At 29.4% G+C, this 19,593-nt stretch overlaps 1 protein-coding gene across 3 annotated transcripts in view; it reads right to left on the bottom strand.

Annotated features, from left to right (window-relative positions):
• Nucleotides 1-19,593, bottom strand: part of LOC100866331 (uncharacterized) — a 61,699-nt gene that overhangs the window by 30,261 nt on the left and 11,845 nt on the right. For all 3 annotated transcript variants that reach the window (XM_086915281.1, XM_086915282.1, XM_012495698.3), the window contains exon 2: nucleotides 16,791-16,884. In XM_086915281.1, the coding sequence (XP_086771407.1) occupies nucleotides 16,791-16,884 (94 nt within the window). The remainder of the gene's footprint in view (nucleotides 1-16,790; nucleotides 16,885-19,593) is intronic.

The following is a 19,593-nucleotide window of genomic DNA, read 5'->3' as shown; positions in this document are numbered from 1 at the left end:
CGAGCTTGTGAACATTTTTAATAGTTGTAAATTCAACTTGATTGATTAACTTTGATATGCAATAATCAAATTCTTCTGTTAACAAAATTAAATGATTGCTATATCATTTAATTTAAAAAGATGTGCTCTAATATATTTAATCATTCTGATTAAAGATTTCGTATATATATATATATAATTTCATTTTTTAATTTATACATTGAAAATTAAAAAATAAATTTCAAACTTTCAATTCTTTGTCAATTGAATAAGCTTGAACTTCAATTATAATTCTTTGCCACTTTTACTAAGTCATGCATTTTTTATTCATTTTTAAAATCTTGTATAAACAATTACCAGAAGAATTTGCATGAACTATTATTAAAAATTAAAAATATTGAAATGTATTCGTTATATAATGTGTTTCAGCGATATAAAAACAAGACTATGTTAAAAAAAAAAATAACATAATATTTCTGTTCATCTCATAAATATGGATATGAATCATTTACACAATGAATGAATTAAATCTGTTTTTCCGTAAAATATTAAAAACAAACAATAAATCATCGATATCTCAACTTTAAAAAATGACGTATCAGCTTTTATCACTGTCAAATTTGTCCATAGATTTTAAGTAAAGAACCGAATAAAAAAAAAAAAAGCAGAAACTTTCAGCTCGCCTTTCGTGACCCAGTTTTGAAAAAAATTTATGATCATACGACCCAGGCACATTCTGACGCAATGACAGTACATTCCATATATATATTATCATTAAATTGATAAAACAATCTACGACACTGACAAAATTTCTCCTGAGAAAAGCCAGCGCTCGAAAGCCTCGATTCCATTGTATAAATTCCAGGTCACCAGAATCTCAAGTTTTCCTCTTCTTTTCATCAACATATCATGTTCGATTTCATATCATATTCCATTAAATTCTGAAAACGAGACGATCCCCGCCTATCTGAAACAATTGTCAAACTTTACGGCTTCCCTCTGAGGGAATACCTTTTGTTGAAGAACAGCTGTTCCTCGATCGACGTCTGTCTATGCTTTATCCATAGCGACTCACTCGTGCGTAATATCGTGCTGCAAATTATTGAAAAAACGTATTACGTTGACAGCGGTGAGAGGCCGTATCCTCGAAGGTAGACCGCTTCGCAACTACCAAAGTGTCCGGAATTATTTTTTGATCTCCTTGAATACATTTCTCCAACTACTTAAAATATTTTATTTTCTTTCTTTTTGTAGCTTTTCTAATATAAATATTAGAAAGAAATTATAATGTATAATTGTTAATTGATGAAGCGAGACAGAAAGAATAGAAGATTGTATTTAGAATTGGTTGTAAGTGAAGGATAAATTATTAATTTCTTAATTTTTCCTATTACTTTTAATACCGTATTTGAGATTTATTTCAGATTTATAAAAAGAAATGACGGTTTTATAATTTCTTTAAAATAATAAAATTAATTATTCTAAAAATTTTGCTCCACTCAACTCGAACTTGCGTTTTATTCTAAAATAATTCGAAAGATGTAATCTACATCTTTTTAAACAACTCTGAATTTTTATCTTTCCAACATTAAAGCAAAAAATTGACAGCATAAAAGAAAATAGATAAATAGTGTTATTTAAGAACGAAATAGGAGAACAAAATCGAACGTTTCCAATATTTAAGCTCATTGTCCTTGGATTTCGACAGGGTTCCAAACAGTTTGCATCTCAATTTCGATCAAAAGTCTACTTTCACTGTTTAGAATTCCGACATCGGTGAATCTGCAACACGGTCGATTATCGGGTTTACGAGTTAGAACTACGAAATTGGCACTCTCCCAAAGCCAAAGGATCGATTATCACCGTCCCGATTTAACCTGCAAGTACACTCAGGTAACGATGAAATTATTCATGGAATTATTAGTGATTTTTCATGTCGTTTGACTCCGTGACATGAACGTGATTTCACTTAACCACCACCAGAAGATGATGATGGAACCTTTCGTCCAGGCTCGTGACTCTATGAACCTTCTCGATTCTTTCACAGTTACTTAAGTGGATGTTAACTATTCGTTGTTGCAATATTGTGTCAAGTGGTATAACATCGAACTATTGGGCATACGATGAATTTTGCGAAATTAAATTATGTTCTATTTAAATAGCTTTTTGTTGTAAGTGACGTAACTATCCACCTTTTTGTTGTAATTCTGTCAAGTGAAATGAATTTTGCAAAATTGAATTATCTTCTGTTCGAATAGCTTCGTTATAAATGCATGTTCACTGTTGTAATTCTGTGTCAAGTGATATAATCGTAATATTGATCGAAATATATTGGATCTACATGAGAATTGAATTACTTTCTAAATTAATAAAGTTGTTATAAATTGATTTCCAAACTTTTAAAACTGGGAAATGATAAAGAGCTAATTTAAATTTTTCTTGCACAATTATTGTCACATTGTAAACTCGATCGTTTCGAGGATATCAGATTAGATCAATTTAAACGGAACACTCTGTATATAATTTCTTTTCTGAAAACTTAAAATCGAAACTTTATTACATTCGTTTTACAATGCCAATCATGAATGTATAAATTTATTAATATTCCAAGACAAGCTAATTAAATTTCTAAAGTTAAATATTATTTCATAAATGCTACTTATCCGTCATACACATGATTCCTAATCAAATAAACAAATAATATAAAAACGTATTAAAGAAGCAGAGAATCGAAATTAATAATTTTAACAAATGGTAAACAGATTACGTAAATGAAAAAATATATGAAATTTCAATCGAGATATGCTCAAACAGAGATACGTATGAACGACGTTAATATGAAGCGACCTAAAAAAACTGGTTCGAAAAATCCAAGGTGTGGTTCTCGTTGGCCCAGTAATCCAGAGAGGTCCTTTCACGCATGATCTGCTGTATCAAAGCTTCGTTAAGAAATTTTCGACTCTCACTTTATAAAGTGCGCGATACACGCAACGATGTGCTCTTTCCAAAATCCAGTTACACCCTGCCAAATACGTGCCGTGTTTTTTAAATCCTTCCTAGTTCAATCGATCTGTAAGCTTGCAATCGAATTTGTACGTGTCTCACTTTGGAATCGTAAATTCTATCGTCGAATAAATATTCATCGAAATTCTGGAATACCAGAAAAGAAAACTCTGTACTTAAAGGAATTAGTCTAAAAAGGAAGACAGAAATTTCGATGATATAGTCAAATTTGCTAATCTGGTCAAAAGAAATTGGAAAGTTCGTCTTTTCTGACGTTTAAAGGGATGAAAGAGAAATTGGCGGAAACGAATTAAATATCCTTATTTGAAATATTAAAAAAAACTTGATTTCCGAAACTAGACGTCGTAATTTTAATATTATTCGAATTTTCTTGACAATTTTTGCTGATGAATGAAATATGAAGTCATTGAGCTCTGCATTGAAATTGTCCTGTTACACTTGTCAAATGTTTCGATACATTATGTTATTCTATATAAATCCCAATTTTTTTCCAATTTCAATTGTTCTACGTCAAAAGATAAGTTTAAAGATTTAATATTTTAATGTAGCACGTTTTTTCGTATTTTTTTTTTTTTTTTTTTTTAGAAATTTAAGAGAAGAAACGATCGTTAAAGAATATAGATCAAACGAGTTTTGCATCCACATGTATTCGATTGAAATCACGACGACCTTTAATATAAATTCGAATGGATCAACTTTCTATGAAGCCCGAGGCAATGGAAATCCCCTTTATCATTTATTTCCATGGACGATTTATAAATTATTATATTATCAATGTCTTCTATTATATCCTTTTATCTTTAAGTGATTAACTTGATCAAAATGTTATGTGTATATTATTCAAGATGAAATAATGTATCTTTTATATTAATTAAATGTTCAACATGTTAATTTATAAGGAGATAATAAAAAAAAATGTTGTTTAAAAAATGATTAAAAAAAATTGACGATTAGAAAATTGTTTTTTTTTTTTTTTTATATTCAGTTTTTAATCGAATATGAGATAATAAGTAAAACGCACAACAAAGAAACAAGAATATATTATAATTCTTCCATTTATGTTTCACACATTCTATAGATAATGAAACAATTGAAACATTAAGCAAGATTTCACTTTAAAGGATGTTTGAAGCGTAAAAAAAAGTTTAACAAGACATGAGTAATACGGTAATTGACGTGATTTAACAAAGCAGAAATTTTTTTTGTCTGGTTTCTTTTCCTAACAATTTAAATATTTGCACATACAAATGCACTTGAAAATTTTGAAATCATTTTACTATTTTTTTATATTAAAAAATATAGTAAAAGGAATTATAATATAAAACTTAACAAGGTTAACTTAACATTATATATTAGTAATTGAAATTGAATAACAAATTTCATTTTTTTAAATTAAAATAATTTGATTCATAAATCTTTATGTTATATAAATAATCTTGCTATATAGTTTCAAATCAATGAAAACATTGGAACCATTAAGCAAAGTGAAATTTAATTTCTGAATTATTTAAAATGAACTACTTGACATATATATATTTTTTATTATGTCATATCATTTTGCAATTACTATGATGTATCTAAAATTATGCAAAAGAGAAGAAATCGTAGAAATCAAAAGAGAAAGCAATATTTGCATTTATTCGAAATCTTTTTTTCTTTTTTTCATTTTTTAAAATTTAACGACTTTTTTGAATATTATACAGAAGCAAATAATGTCATTATATTCGAGGAGGAATATGGAAGAGATTGATTATCGCGTCACATTATGCGATCACTTTCCACTTAACTATCACTTCCGATGAACAACTTCCGCCTTTCCTTTGTAATTATTACAAATCAAAAATTAATAGTTTCATGGAATATTATTATTCTATAAATCTTTTCTTTTTCTTCTCTTCTTCTTAAAAATAGAATTGAGTCGCTGAGCATTTACGTTCTATTAAAAATTTAAGATATACGAACTTTTACACTCCATATGTGTATTCATTAATTATGAAATGTTTTAATTTACATTACTTTCTCTATGAAAGTAAAAAAAAAAAATATATGAATATTTAAAAAAAAAAATTATAAATATGCAACAGCCAATTTCATTTTTAAATTAAATAAGGAAATACAGCGCACGAAGAAAGAGAAGATCAATCGTAAACTATGAAAAACTATGAATAAATCGTTTTCGAAAATTTGAATTATATTTGATTTTCGTTCGTATAAACGCACTTTTATTTCATAAAAATTGATTATTATACAATAGAAATATAAATTGTGATTGATATATGCACGTGGCATTGTTTTAAAAGCCTATTTTTTTCTCATGAACCGTCTTTCTCTCTAAAATTCACGAGGAGTCATCCCCGTGCTAAAGAGCTCTAACCAAAAGTAAGTACCTACTTACAAGTTGCGATTTTAAAGCGCCATTATGAATTATGGAAATGACGGTGTTAGCACGAATTATGCAAAGCTCGAGGTTCACACGTTACATCTAATTTTCCGATCTCGTGATCCTGATGAATAATGAAACCGCACTATGCTAATACAGCAATTTTCAATCTGATGATTTTTACACGGTGAACACTTTGTGTCGAAATCGATGACAAATATTCGTGGATATTCGCGTACAGTTGGTCATGAAAGTGCTGTTGTTCCACTTCCAACTCTAGGAAAACTAGAAAAACCGGAAAATCAGAAAATTACGACACTTTGTGTAAAAGTAGGAATAATCCAGATCCGTGATACTATTCTCCAAATCGCTAAAAACTTCTTTTAATACAAAATCTCCAAAATGGTACGAGAGAAAATATCAAAACACGGGAAAAGAATTTCTTCGTTTTATACGTATAATTAATAAAATCTTAATATATTCATAATGAAAACATTCTCGACCCGCGTCGCATAATTGCTTAGAAGAACTCAAACCAGTTACGTATGAATGAATCGGGCAAACTTAATTACAGACAACACCATCGTCGATGATGATGCAAGTGAAAAAGCAATCTGCAGCATTACCTACAGTATGAAGCAATTTTCTAAGAAGCAAGAAATTTCAATTAATTTTTTATCTCTCTTTGTTATTTATTTTAGATGCGCATTAAAGAAAAAAAAAATAAATAAAACGGGCTTTGCTATGCGACTACTTTTATTCTTCCATATCAATATTCTTCTCAATTTTCAATCGTATTCAAGATTTAACTCGTTCTAATTACACAGTTCATTCTTACATCTACATTCATTATTTCAATAAGATAATCATTTCCAAGAGATTAAAAGGCTTCACGACTTTAATTCCTAAAACTTATTCTATAAAACAATTGCACGATAACAGAGCAATGTCGCGCAGCAACAAGGATATCCACCAAGAGAATTAATTGACTTTGTTTTTTTCTAAGATTGAGAAAAAGGGAAAAAGTGAAAATGAAATTAAATGTAAATATGACGAGCTCGACCGAATGAAAATTGCAAACGCGAGAATCGCATGACGGTGCATACAATACGATACCACGAAGGATGGGCGCGATGACAATGGGTGAAAGAGAAACATGGAAAATTGGAAACAGTGCCAGAAGATCGACGTGGATCGCTTTTACATCGGTCAATTGTGCGGGGAAATCAAATGGAAATCTGGGCGAAACGAAACGCGAAATAATTGTCGACGGTTGTCTTTGTTGCTCTCGATTCTTGCACGATTTCTTTCGAGTTACAAAGGAACGCGGAAACACCGGACGCGTGTGCGTATCTCTTCTGGGATGGAAACGTTTCTTCTGGTCAAATCGTCATAACTTAACGAGACAATTTAAGCGATAATAATCTACTTGAAAGTCCACTTTGAGGAAAAATAAATAATAAAGTATAAGTACAGAAAGAATTGTGTAATGTTTTATAACGAGGCAATTACATCGAATAATTAGAAAAATGTAATTTATCTTTTTTTTTTCTTTTCGTTTATTAATTGTTATTAGAGAAATTAAGAAGATCGAGGAACTAAAGAAGAAAGAAAAAAAAAAACTTAAGATTTTTATTATCGAATAATAAAACTCGCGTCTCTACAACAGTCTACAATTTAAATCTCTCAAAAAAAACTCGATCTAAAATAGAAAAAAAATAACACGAATGACAGACTCATTTGCCAGAACTTTATCATAAAATAAAAAGTTATTTTACAGGATTTTACAGATTATTAATGAATATAACATTAATTCGATGTTAAAATCTAATTAAAAGAAGATCTTTAATTTTTCCAAGAAACTGTTTCCGATTCATTTTTTTTTTTTTTAATTTAATTCAACTTTATGTCAAGTGTTTTCCAACCAAGCATCAAATGGAAAAATTGAATGAACGAAATAACGGTACGATGATTCATGAAAATTGTAATTACTATACGAACTAAAAAAAAAAAAAAAAAAGGGAAAAATAAATAATAATGTAAAGAAAAATAAAAACAATGCGAACTTCAGGAAGTTAGTTGAAGTAAACCATGCAGAAGAGGCGCTTTCTCCGAAAGGAAAACCTGATTTAGATTATGCTTATGCACGCTTGTGCAAGATGCTAGGTTTATCGGTGTGCATCTATAGATGTACACTTTTAAACGATCGATAACTGTGTTTGTATCGGTGCATATGGATGCACTTGTTCAAATGAGAGGTTCGAAGTATCGGACAAATGAGAGTCATTTGCGATTCGTTGCACCGGTAACATTGAAACGATCATGTGTATACGATACTTAAAGAAAGATGGAAATGCGTGAAATTTACAGATATTCCATTAGTATGATAATATAAAATCGTTGCAAACGTTCGAAAAATAATAATACGTAGCTTATTGAAAATTTCCACTTGTGGCTTGTTGAAGATTTTTCATTGTTCAATTTCAATTTATATTTGAAATCCTTTGAAATTTTGAGTGTGGATTTTTACTTAAAAATTAAAGAATGACTATGCATGAGAGATTGTCGAAAAAATGTTGAATAATTTTATAATAAAAAATACTGGTGAGAAAAAGATTTTATTTCGTTTATTATTTTAGTTTCTTTTTTTTAAATTTGGCACAACTTTTGCGCGATCAAATTGTACAAAATTTTCTTCAGATAATGATCACGACTCTCTAAGAGATAAGAGAGTATCTACTATAACATAAATGACAATTAATCGTACTTAATAAAAAAAATGAAACACTGAGATATTACTGCTTACATAGATCTGATATGAAGATTAACTACTTGAAATTACGTTCATGTCAAAAACGAAGAAGTTCGATTGCAATCGTAATTCATAATTCCTCCCTGATTATGATTATGATCTGAATGATAACCATCGTCAGACCACAAAATAACTTCGGCTTGCATTAATTGCAAATGGACTCGTGATGCAACAGAATGCACGTAATGCAACAAGTTAGTGCAATGGGACATATTAAACGTAACTTCACGTGCAACGAGATTAGAGACAAGACGTACAAGTAAGCATTTGCTCTTAGTTTCAATCATGAAAAACGGGTCTCCAGAAATGGACGAGGCGAGGAAAAAATTTTCTTTCATTATTCAATCAGTGTTATATATATTATATGTTATACTTGAAATACTCGGTTGTTTCGACATTACTGGTTATTTCATTTGTTAACTAATTTTTCTTAAAACAAGAATTTTAATACTAATCATTAACGATGATATTAATATTCGTAACATTAAACATTTTTATAACGTCAAGTATTGAAAATCATCGAACGCAAGAATTTTTCAAGTTTAATTATTATATAAAAGACGCGACTATAAGCAAGAAAGAATGTAATTGCTGTCTTTGTTATATGTGCAACAAATAAAATATATTACGATACTTTTACTTCATGATCTCAATTCATTGTTAGTTTCATTGAATTATTTAATTAATAAGTTTCACGATTAATAATTCCTGAGATATCTAATCATATGCTCGAAATTCTCAAGAATGAAACTATCATTAAATGCATTGTTTGTAATTACAAATTGGAAAAAATAATCAAGTTTCACGTATCTATTGTATTTTATGTAAATGTAACATTTCTCTAAAATATTAGCTCGTAATTGCCAAAAAAATCATCACATCGAAGTATATATCACTTTATTCTTTAGAAATAAAACTCTTTTCAAAAAAAAGAAAAACAAGCTATCGAATCTCAATGCCAATCTAAAAAGAGAACTTCTTTTCCTACCTTTTTCTACCTTGAATTTTCAAAAATTATTTTTAGTGCCTCGATTAAATCGTATCCAACTAATTCCAAACACACGCGAATCTTATTTAACCCATTTCCATGATAAAGCATCGTTAATTGCGAAACTCGATTCGATATATTCTTCGACAATGTGGGCGCAATGGATGCAAGGGGATAAATGCAAATTAAATACACAGATTCTCGACACGCTCCAATTTTTTTCTCGTCCATCAATAATCGATCAAGGATACCCATATCCTATTGATGAGGTTGATAAGAATAATAGAAATCTCGTAGCAAAAGTGGACGACCTTGGACCGTGCACCTTATTCCATAAGACGATTTATATGCTCGAAATGCTGTTAATGCTCTTTCATAATTATACGCCATCAGGCATCATTGTATACACATATCAAGTAATGTGACAAGAGGGATGTTGCAAAGCATCTGGTAAAAACTAATCTGGATTAATAAAAAAAAAAACTTTTTTTGCGCAATCTTTCACTTATCCATAATACACGTCTCCTTCTTATCCAAGGTTCACAGAAATTTCTTTTATGCAACGATAACGCTCGATAAACGTACAATTTAATTGAAATTAAACTGGATTTCACGAGAGAATTATACTTTCAACGAGTTTTCAATCAGGCTATGAATGTGAATATGAAGAAATGTCGATTTTTTTTAACGCGCCCAATATTTATTCGCTCAGACGATCTTAGATAATATTAGCATATAAGGAGAAAGGGATATTTTTCTTGGAGTGGAGATCGGAGATCGAATTGTAATCTTTTATTAATGGAAATAGAAATAACAAGGATGGATTATTTTGACGAATGATATCAACTGTGATGAAACAATGTTCCGTGTATATTAGTTGCATTTACTTTTTGTTTCATTGTTTTTATTAGAGATTGCTGTATGTAAAGTTTGTTTGTTTTAACGATAATTCTTTCGAGAGAAAAAATATTATAATTTGAAACGGATCGAATCGTTTCCCGCTTATTGATTTGGTAAGAAGAATTTATAGGATTTGTGATAGGGGGGGAAAAAAAAATGCTTGTACGTAATTGTATCGATCTGATAAACCGCAAAGCGCGGAAACTTTCGCTGCAAATTATTTTGCGCAGAATTTTAATTCGGCTCCGCGATTTTTTCATTATTATAACCGTGTAAACTTTCATTATTCAAGGTTCGCGGGCATATTCTTGGGATAGAACAAAGACCTGCATTTCACGAAAATCTTATAAAATGTTACGAAACGTGCAATCATAATTATATAATAATGTAATATAATAAATTAAACTACATTCAATATTAAGAAATTAAAATTGATATCTGGCACATTATTTCAAGTTTCGATTTAACTATTATATTTTTGCAATATAATTCTTTTTAGAGAAGATAATTTTCTTCATCGTATTACCATCGATTATTTCTTAATTAGAAACTTCTTTCAGTTACAAAAGGATCATTAAATAAACTATTAAATAGATTTGAGAAATCTAGCTAAAGCCAAACAATAAATTAATTTATTTTTCTTAATTATCGCATAAAATTACTTGAAACATTGAAGACAGTAGCAATTAGTATCTCAAAATAACAAGATAAACTATTTTTAACCTATCTTATCCTAATCATATATCTTAACAAATGAAATAGATTTTTATTTTTTTATTATATCTATGTGTCCATCTTAAACAATCGAACAATTCGAATATTTCCTTATCTTTTTCATTGCTTCACAAAATAATCCAGTATAACCTATTATTACTATTTTTATTATCGAAACAGCCCCCTGATTGACGAAACGAAATCCGCTGACCTCATCCTGCTGCTTCTTCTTTTCGCGTTGCGATTCGATTGCGCAAAACCGAGCAAGGAATACGAAATGCCGTAACACGGGAAGCAACGCCTGTAATAGATGTGTAATTTAGATTAAGGATGGTACGATGATGTGCATTAACTTTCAGCGAGATCAGGCCGTCCTTTCCTCCTCGAATCCTTCATCAACGAACGGATCGGTATAATGATCAAATATTTCCAGGCCGATTTCGTGTTTGCAATAATTACAAAAAGATAGAATCGATAACGGTCGTGCTATTTTTCGATTCGAGATACGATTGAAACATTTGCCAACCGAGTTTCCATCTTGCGTTAATCGAGAATCAAAGCATGAAATCGAATTTAAAATTGCTGTTTTCAAATTGATGAACTTTGAGGAATAATCGAAGACAGTTCATTATCGAGCAAAAGTTTTGTATGTATAATATGTATTTCGTAGAATTTGAATTAAGTTTAAGAGGAAATTAGATAGGAGCTAACTTTGAAATGGTAAATCTATTAAAGTTGTTACTCTTATTAATATTATCTTATTAGAGAAAATTTCGATGTGATTCCTGGAAAATGATTCTAAATTTTTGGTGGTATCGAATAATTTGGTAAAAAGTATTGGTACAAAAGCAGATTTATCTTTGTATTCATTATTTTTCTAAAGCATCTAGAAAATTGGAATGAAATAAACTTTAACTGTTATTTAACACCATATTGCGTAACACGAAAGCAAAATAAACAGACAAATAAGCTAAATTTTCTCACTAATCAAAGAGAAATGAAAATAAATCTTGGTAACAGAGTTACTAACTAAGTTATGATGATCCATTTTTTACCATTAATGAAACATTACTATTCGCCTCTAGGAATAAGTGCTTTTTATCACTATGAAAGTCGGTCACTCAAGAGTTATTTTCAGCCGATTGCATTCGTGTTCGAAATATCGTGCATTTGTTCAACAAACTTCTAAATGCCAAACGTGTGTAATAAAAATTTTTGAAATAGAGTTCAAATGTTAAAATATTTGCATAATCACGTATCTTTTTCCATAAATCCATGAAATTCCTCGCAAATTGAAAACATTTAATTATCGAACACGAAATACCATGTATCGCAATTCGAATCGAATTAATTAATCTAAGATAATTAACGTGTGATTAATCGCATTAAAAGGACTAAGGTAATACACGTGATATCGTATCGAAATTTAGAACAGATAATCCTGCAAAATGCGTGCTCTCTGCAACGTATAAAATTTATTAAACAGATTGATATCTGAGCGCTTTGTATAACGGGTAAACGAAATAGAATTTATTTATCTTTAAAATTTATGAATTTTTTAAAAAAGAAATAGCAGAATGAACGTAGATTAATTTTTAATCAAAAATTGGGGGATAAATATATTTTTAATTGATCAAATTTCTGTTTATAAATAATATAAATGTATTTGAAGACATATCTACAAAATCGAAAGATTTAATAAAATATAAATAATCTAAAACTATCAGATATCTTTTTACTTTTTTCTTTGGAGTGTTAAAATGATAAGGCAATAATCGATAAGAAATAATTTAAAAGTTATTAGTTCTAAGAATGTAGATATACCTCTCCGTAATATATACTTGTATATTTATAATAACATTTATACCGAACTAATTATTCTATGAAAATATCGATTATATTTATTTTACAAATGTGAAATGATTATTATTGTGATATAAGAATCCAATGCAAAAATATTTTGGATTTATGACTTATAATAATTGTATTAATTATTTTTCCATAATTTTCATGAGAATTGAATATAAAATAATCACAATAGATATGAAATTACGAGATTATAAGGAATTGGCCTATTTTGAAAAAAATTCTTCATTCTTCAAAAAATTGAAAATCATAAAGAGATTTCAATATCAAAAAAAGAATCATAAAAATAGATATACAAATGGATTAATCAACGATAACATTCACTCTCATATTCATTAGCGAAAAATAATTTAACGAATTCTCGAGAGCAACTTTTAAGAGTTTTATTCTCAAATATATTCGCATCCTTATTTCTAGATATCTTGTTCTAAGATGCATACAATTAAGAGAAAAATTCTCGAGAATCATTTCGAAATGAATACCACTGCCAATTTTCACATTCGAAAATATCTACTTACAAAAAATAATTCTCGATCAATCAACCCTCTCAAATCATTATCATTTACCCTCGTTCTAATCCTTATTAATTATCCCTAATTGAATTAATCTAATGAATCGAGAGATCTATCGAGACTAAACAAATACAAAACTCCATTCCAATCATATTTTCTATCCACTTCAATAACAATAAAACTACCATTCCATAACACGCATAATCGTGTCCGGTTGGAATCCTATCCTATCAACCTTATAGCAATCCAGCAGACTGTGCAAACACCTATCTACCATTCGTCACGTGAAAACAGTCAGCAATTTACGACCACCCGTTGTATTATTCGCAACCGAGAGACCAGCGCACGACTAGGCGTGGTCCACACGAACCTGCACCTCTCTTTTCTTCCTTTCTTTTCCTCTCTGTATCCATTTCTGTTCTGTATCTCTCCGCTATCGAGCCGCTTCAACCACGGAATTCGAGCACGTAATACAATACACTGTTGTGTTCATACGATTTTCGGTGAAAATTTCGTTGCAAACTCGCTCTAATAATGGAACGAAATAATAATACGGGAGACAAGTTAACAAGAAAAATATTTCACCGATGTTTCGAGAATTCCTTGGAAATAATTACGAAAGAGAATTAGAGGATGAAGTATTGTTGGATTAGAGAAGATTTTGATCGATGGATTTGTTTATGCCGGTGATGTAAGGTTAGGATTAAGTTCGATACGCATCGAGTAAGTTTAATATAACGTGATAGAAAAAATTCATTTTGTGGGAATAGATTAATGATCGTAAGATTTATTTCTTTTGATTAAAAATATTTGAATTTAAGAACAAATGATTGTGAGATTCGAGAATGTTTTGTTTGGAAGAAATTTTCTAAAAGAAATCTGATTAGTTATTTTCCATATTTATTGTACATAATTACTTGTTGTTCTTAAAAAGTTTCATACTCATATACTATACTATACTATACTATACTTCAATATTTCGATGGTTAAAAGAATCGAATCTTGTAATGTTCGAGCCTTAAGAGATTTTAATCCTAAAGAGAATGTGATGATTTAATAGTATTATAATGAGAAATTCGAGATAATCAATTTATGGAGTAACTAAAATAATTGAAATTCATTATTTAGAATTTAAAGTATTTCTAGTGATTATCTATTGGAAAAAGATATAAGATCTGATGAAACTTTGGTCAAATTAAATTCTGGCAAATAAAAATGAATGAATGGATACACTTCCCTTTTCTCTTTCCTCTACAAGTGACCTAGCAAATGTTGAATCATTATTAAAACTTTCCAATCTTCGACAGGTGGTTAGATATTTATGAGCTACATGAACGATGAAAGGATTCGTGGCGGTTATTTTTTTAATCGAAAAACACGTTTCGATAACCTTTGCGGTGAAGGAATCAAAGAACGTTCAAGATGATCCTCGTTTGCCATGATTACATCGCGTATAACGCGATCGAGAAATCGGTTCAAGGATTAGAAGATATAAATCTTCATTTTATAACGTTTATCATTTTTAATATACATGTCCAATTGACATTAAAATAAGAAAAAGTTTAAATTCTCGTTATATAAAAAATATAAATATAAAGGATCTTTTAACAAGAGAATAAAAAATGAGAATATAATAAAAAAATATATTACAACTTTATAATAATAAGAAATTAAGAATAGAATTTTAATTTTCATCTATCTATCATATATGAATTTTCAGAAAGGAAAGTTATGCACTTAAGTGTAATTTCTAAACAAGTATCATAACTATTTCTTAAGTCAAAGGATTATTACTTTCCACGTTGCCTCCTACGCTTCGTATACATACTTCGAATTAAATTTCCATTAAATAGATCTGACATAACTATTACAATAAAAACGTGAAGTTTGCTGACATTTCGAAATGTTACTATTCCTCTTACTTTCCTCATATTATGTAATTTTCTGATAAATAAATGAAATAGTCCAAAACAATTTCCAAATCGTTTAATCAGAAAAATATATCAAGACACTTTGTCCGGAAAAAGTAATTTTCGAAATTCAATAATTCAATGAAATTAAACAAATTAAACACAAAAATCTTTCGCGAAATATATGAACAAATCGATATTTTTTTCTCCCTCGGCGAAATGGAAGAAAAATAAACTCGATCTCCATTAACACTAATTTTATGGAAAGTAAATTCGTCTATTCAAGTCGCTTTCTATCGAGAAACGAACGTCACGTTCCTATCTCTTTAACTAATATAATTAACTTCTTTTCCCTTTACAATTCTCTCGTCTCTATCTCTTCTCGATCCCGTTCGATCATTTTTTACGTTCGACTAATTTCTAAATAACAGTTTACCAGCCGCGCACGAAAGTTCAGTAGCGCCAAACACGAGCGTTACAGTGAAAACTACCAACTTCCTATCGCGATTTACCAACACCTTGCGATTTTTCCGACCACGATTTTCACGATTTCTTCGTAACGATATCCTTGCTAAATCGCGTGACATCGATTAGGTCGACGCTTTACACGAGATTCGCTTTCAAGATCAACAAGAAGATAGATGAAGATGCGACTTAACGACGGTAAGAAAGGAAACATTCTCGGTAAGGATTTCCTTTTTGAAACGAAAATGGTCGTCGTAATAGAGGATTTTTTTTTTTTTACAAATAACTCGCTTCCTCGATCGTTAATTGTCCGTGTGTTTACAAGATTCGATTACGAGACGTTATTCAAATTATAAGAATTAATCCGTTCCAGCGGCGCGATAGCCTTCGTGGACAATGAAAGAAGAAAAAAATGAATTAACACCGCCATCGTACCAAACATTGTACGCCCACAACACGGTATCCTTGACACGGAATTGAGACACTCTTGGGCTCTTGGTTTTGAAGGGAAAAATCGCGATTGATTGGAAAATACTAAGATACAATAATAAAATATGTAATTCGATCGAAGAATTTTTTTTTTTTTAATAAGTATAATATAACTTGAATTTTTTAATCAAAATAAAAGGAAAAAATATTGTATATGATATTGTATATTATAACGAATATTGTAATAAACATGTTTTGTAATTTCGATAGAAGGAATAATGAATGACTCCATTTTGTGAGTACGTCTCATTGAACGATGGTGCAATTTAATAAATGAACTTACTTAACCACTTAAAACTACATTCAAAGTGCGCCTCTGTCTATCGAATCAATGTCGAAACGTTTAAAAAGTTGCGTTAAAAGTTATATCTCAATTAAACCGTGAAATTTTAAAATAATTTTAAGTTTCACAAAGTGATTAATCTCTGTTTAACAACTACGAAATAGTTAAAACTTTCGTGAATACATTCGATAAAAAAATATAATTTTATTGTGAAATCTTGCTTTCACGTTTGTCTTACAATGTAATTACCTATAATGAAATTTTAACAGATTATTATTATTATGTAATAAGCGTGTAACGATTTCATATATTTCAATGGGAAAATAAATATTATAATAAGAATGAAAGTATAGAATGAATGTAACCAAAAATATTGATCGTGTGTTGAAATATCATTAATTTTTTGCTCCCATCTAAATGAAATCTTTCAGAAATAATTAGACCCTTTCAAAATAATTGTTCACTTACCTGAGTACTGCGTTCACGAAGACCTTCGGTTGTGACGAAAAGCAGCAGCACCACCAATGCCACCGTCGTGCACCACGAAAATCTCCCCACCATTCTGCAATAAAAAAAAATAAATATATTAAGTAACATCAAAAGAAAGCAAAAAGAAATAGAAGAAGAGTTGTTTTTTCAAATTATTTTCATTCCTTTTAAATATTTGATCATTTTGAAAGAACAACGGTAATGAAATTTTTGAGAAAAATTTTAAGGCAATAAGTATATCTTCAATGAGAATTGTTCGTACCAATGCATCATTTGTTTCAATGGTTTTTTATGTTAACTACTTTCTGCTTTCTGCTTTTTCATTTACGATTTCTTTCAAGTAGTTTATGCCTTTAGAATGTCCATTTTCTCCCATTTAAACGAATTTAAATATAAATATAAATTATAATGAGATTGTGCTATATTCTGGCTAACATTCAATATTCAAAAGAAAATGATAAGTATTTTTTACAAAACAAAATATCAAGTAAAAATTTTCCAAACAACACCATGGAAAATAGAAAAATTAACAATTTTTCGATCGAAATTTAATAATCCTAAACATTTCATCATCTTCTTCCACTTTTTTCAGATCACCCTGTACGTAAGACTACTTAATGCATGCATGTGTGAAAGTCAAGAACCACCTTCTCCATTTAAATCTACTTTTACTCGTATTATCCTCAGTCTGTTAACCGGCGCGTATAATTCTCAACAACTATACCATAACATGACCGAGAACCTATGAGATCATACGTTTAAGCACAATTAAACGTGTTTTCCAATTTTCGCGTATCGATTCCAAAAAAGATATACTTCCTCAAAATTACCTCTGATATTAAGTTATATCCGACGTGTCTTTGTCTCGGATCCGATTATTTTTACATCGTCAAGGATGAATACCCAATTATCCACTTTGTTTCTGTATCAAAAAGATCGATCGGACCCTTATTTTTATCTCGCTATGTTGTGCCACAACGCCTTCGTCTCCCTATTTATTCCATTAAAAATAACACCAGTTGACACCCTGTCATTTAATAATACCGAGATCGATCATTATTCCCTTATATTCTGAGAAAATGTTAATTAAGCTTCAATCAATTCGCGTTTACACAAAACGGTTGAGAAAAGTATATAGTACGCCATTTTATCATTTTATTATATTTCATCTTCATTACTATCATACTTTCATACACAGCTATTATAATTGATAATATGAAAGTATGATCGATATGAAAGTGAAATGTAGAGGAATCTGATAAAAAGATATTTTTACTCGAGAACGAGAGTATTTGTAAATAAGTTTACATTCCCTGTAAATGTAAACATTTCGTTGATCTGTTTAATTGAATTGATATTGCAAATGATTTCATTATATTTGAAAAAAAAAAAAAAAAAAAGAAAAAAATAACATCTCAGAAGGAGGCCAAGGCTCGTTTCATGCACATAGCTCTTATTACCCCACCCTGTATATTTAATGGAAACCTGAATCGCTTTCCATATAGATTTTATAAAAACTGTATCAATTTCCAGAAATAATCTCATTATTCTCTTCTTTATAAGATGTTCTTCTTTGAATTTTTATACTCGAATCATTCGCAACATCTTTCTAATTGTATTGAGAAATATTATTTTTTCTCGATAAAAAGATGTACATCTTCAATCATGAAATTTTCATGGAGAAATCTTGCTTCATTAAAAAGTTTGAAATAGGAATATTTGAAGGATATTTTTCTTGATTTAGTTGGGGATAAGAAAATATTCATGAGGAAAAGATTGTCCAAAGGAAATAACTTTAATGGCGGAAATAAAAATTTCTCTTGAGATTCTCTAGAAAATAATAGCGAAAGACTGAAGATCTTTTCGCTCAAATAAAGCTTTTACTAATAATTTTTGCTGAATAAAAATTTTTCAATCTCTTCTGCATCACAGATTTTTTATTAATTATTTACACAAGATATGGAGACTAACTAGATTTATTTATTAATTTATTCAACTTTTCTAATCAAGTTATTAATAAATCAGACTAAATCTTTCTACTTTATTTATGCTTGTCATCAATTTATTATTTTAATATTATTTATTCGGAAAAATTATTGAGATCGAAGTAAAAATTGATGATTAAATATGATGTTAAAAGAGATTGAATACGTAGTTTTAACGTAATGCAATTGATAGAATCATCAATGTCTAATTTAGAAGATGTTTAGAATTTGACGAATCTATCGGCAAATCTATCGAGGTCGTCTCAAATATGCGGCCAGTCGTGAAGATCGTGAGCTCTTTCGATCCTCTTTCCTCTGTTGGCGCGAAGATCAACGAGGAGAGGAGGAAGATCAAGATCAACCATGGATCATCGACCGTACTCGAAATACCGTTAGACTCGCAATCAGCTGTGTTACGATTCATTAATGAAATTCATTCAACTTCTTGTTCATTTTTCATCGTGAATTTTTTTTAATATTCGTTACTCAATCTTTATAATTTTTCTCGCTTCTATGTGAATAATCAAAGTATTTCTTGTTTAAATAATTAAAAATGATGGATTAATTCGATGAAATGTAATTGCAATAAAAGTTTTGGTAAAATTTCTAATAAAATTAAAAATAATAATATTAAGAATGGAAAGATGAAATATATGGAAAAAGAAAAATTTACAATGAGATTTCTAATAAAATAAAACTCTTTATATCGAAGATTTAAATCCGGTCGGACGAGTTTTATGTGCAATTAAATCGCACGTTTTACAGAATTCATCATGAATTCATGGAATTCATAGAAA

The sequence above is a fragment of the Apis florea genome, unplaced genomic scaffold (assembly GCF_048593485.1).
Source record: "Apis florea isolate Af1SG1 unplaced genomic scaffold, ASM4859348v1 contig_3772_pilon, whole genome shotgun sequence".
Lineage (NCBI taxonomy): Eukaryota > Metazoa > Arthropoda > Insecta > Hymenoptera > Apidae > Apis > Apis florea.
Note: the sequence above shows the minus strand (reverse complement) of the source record. Positions and strands in the feature narration are given on the sequence as shown.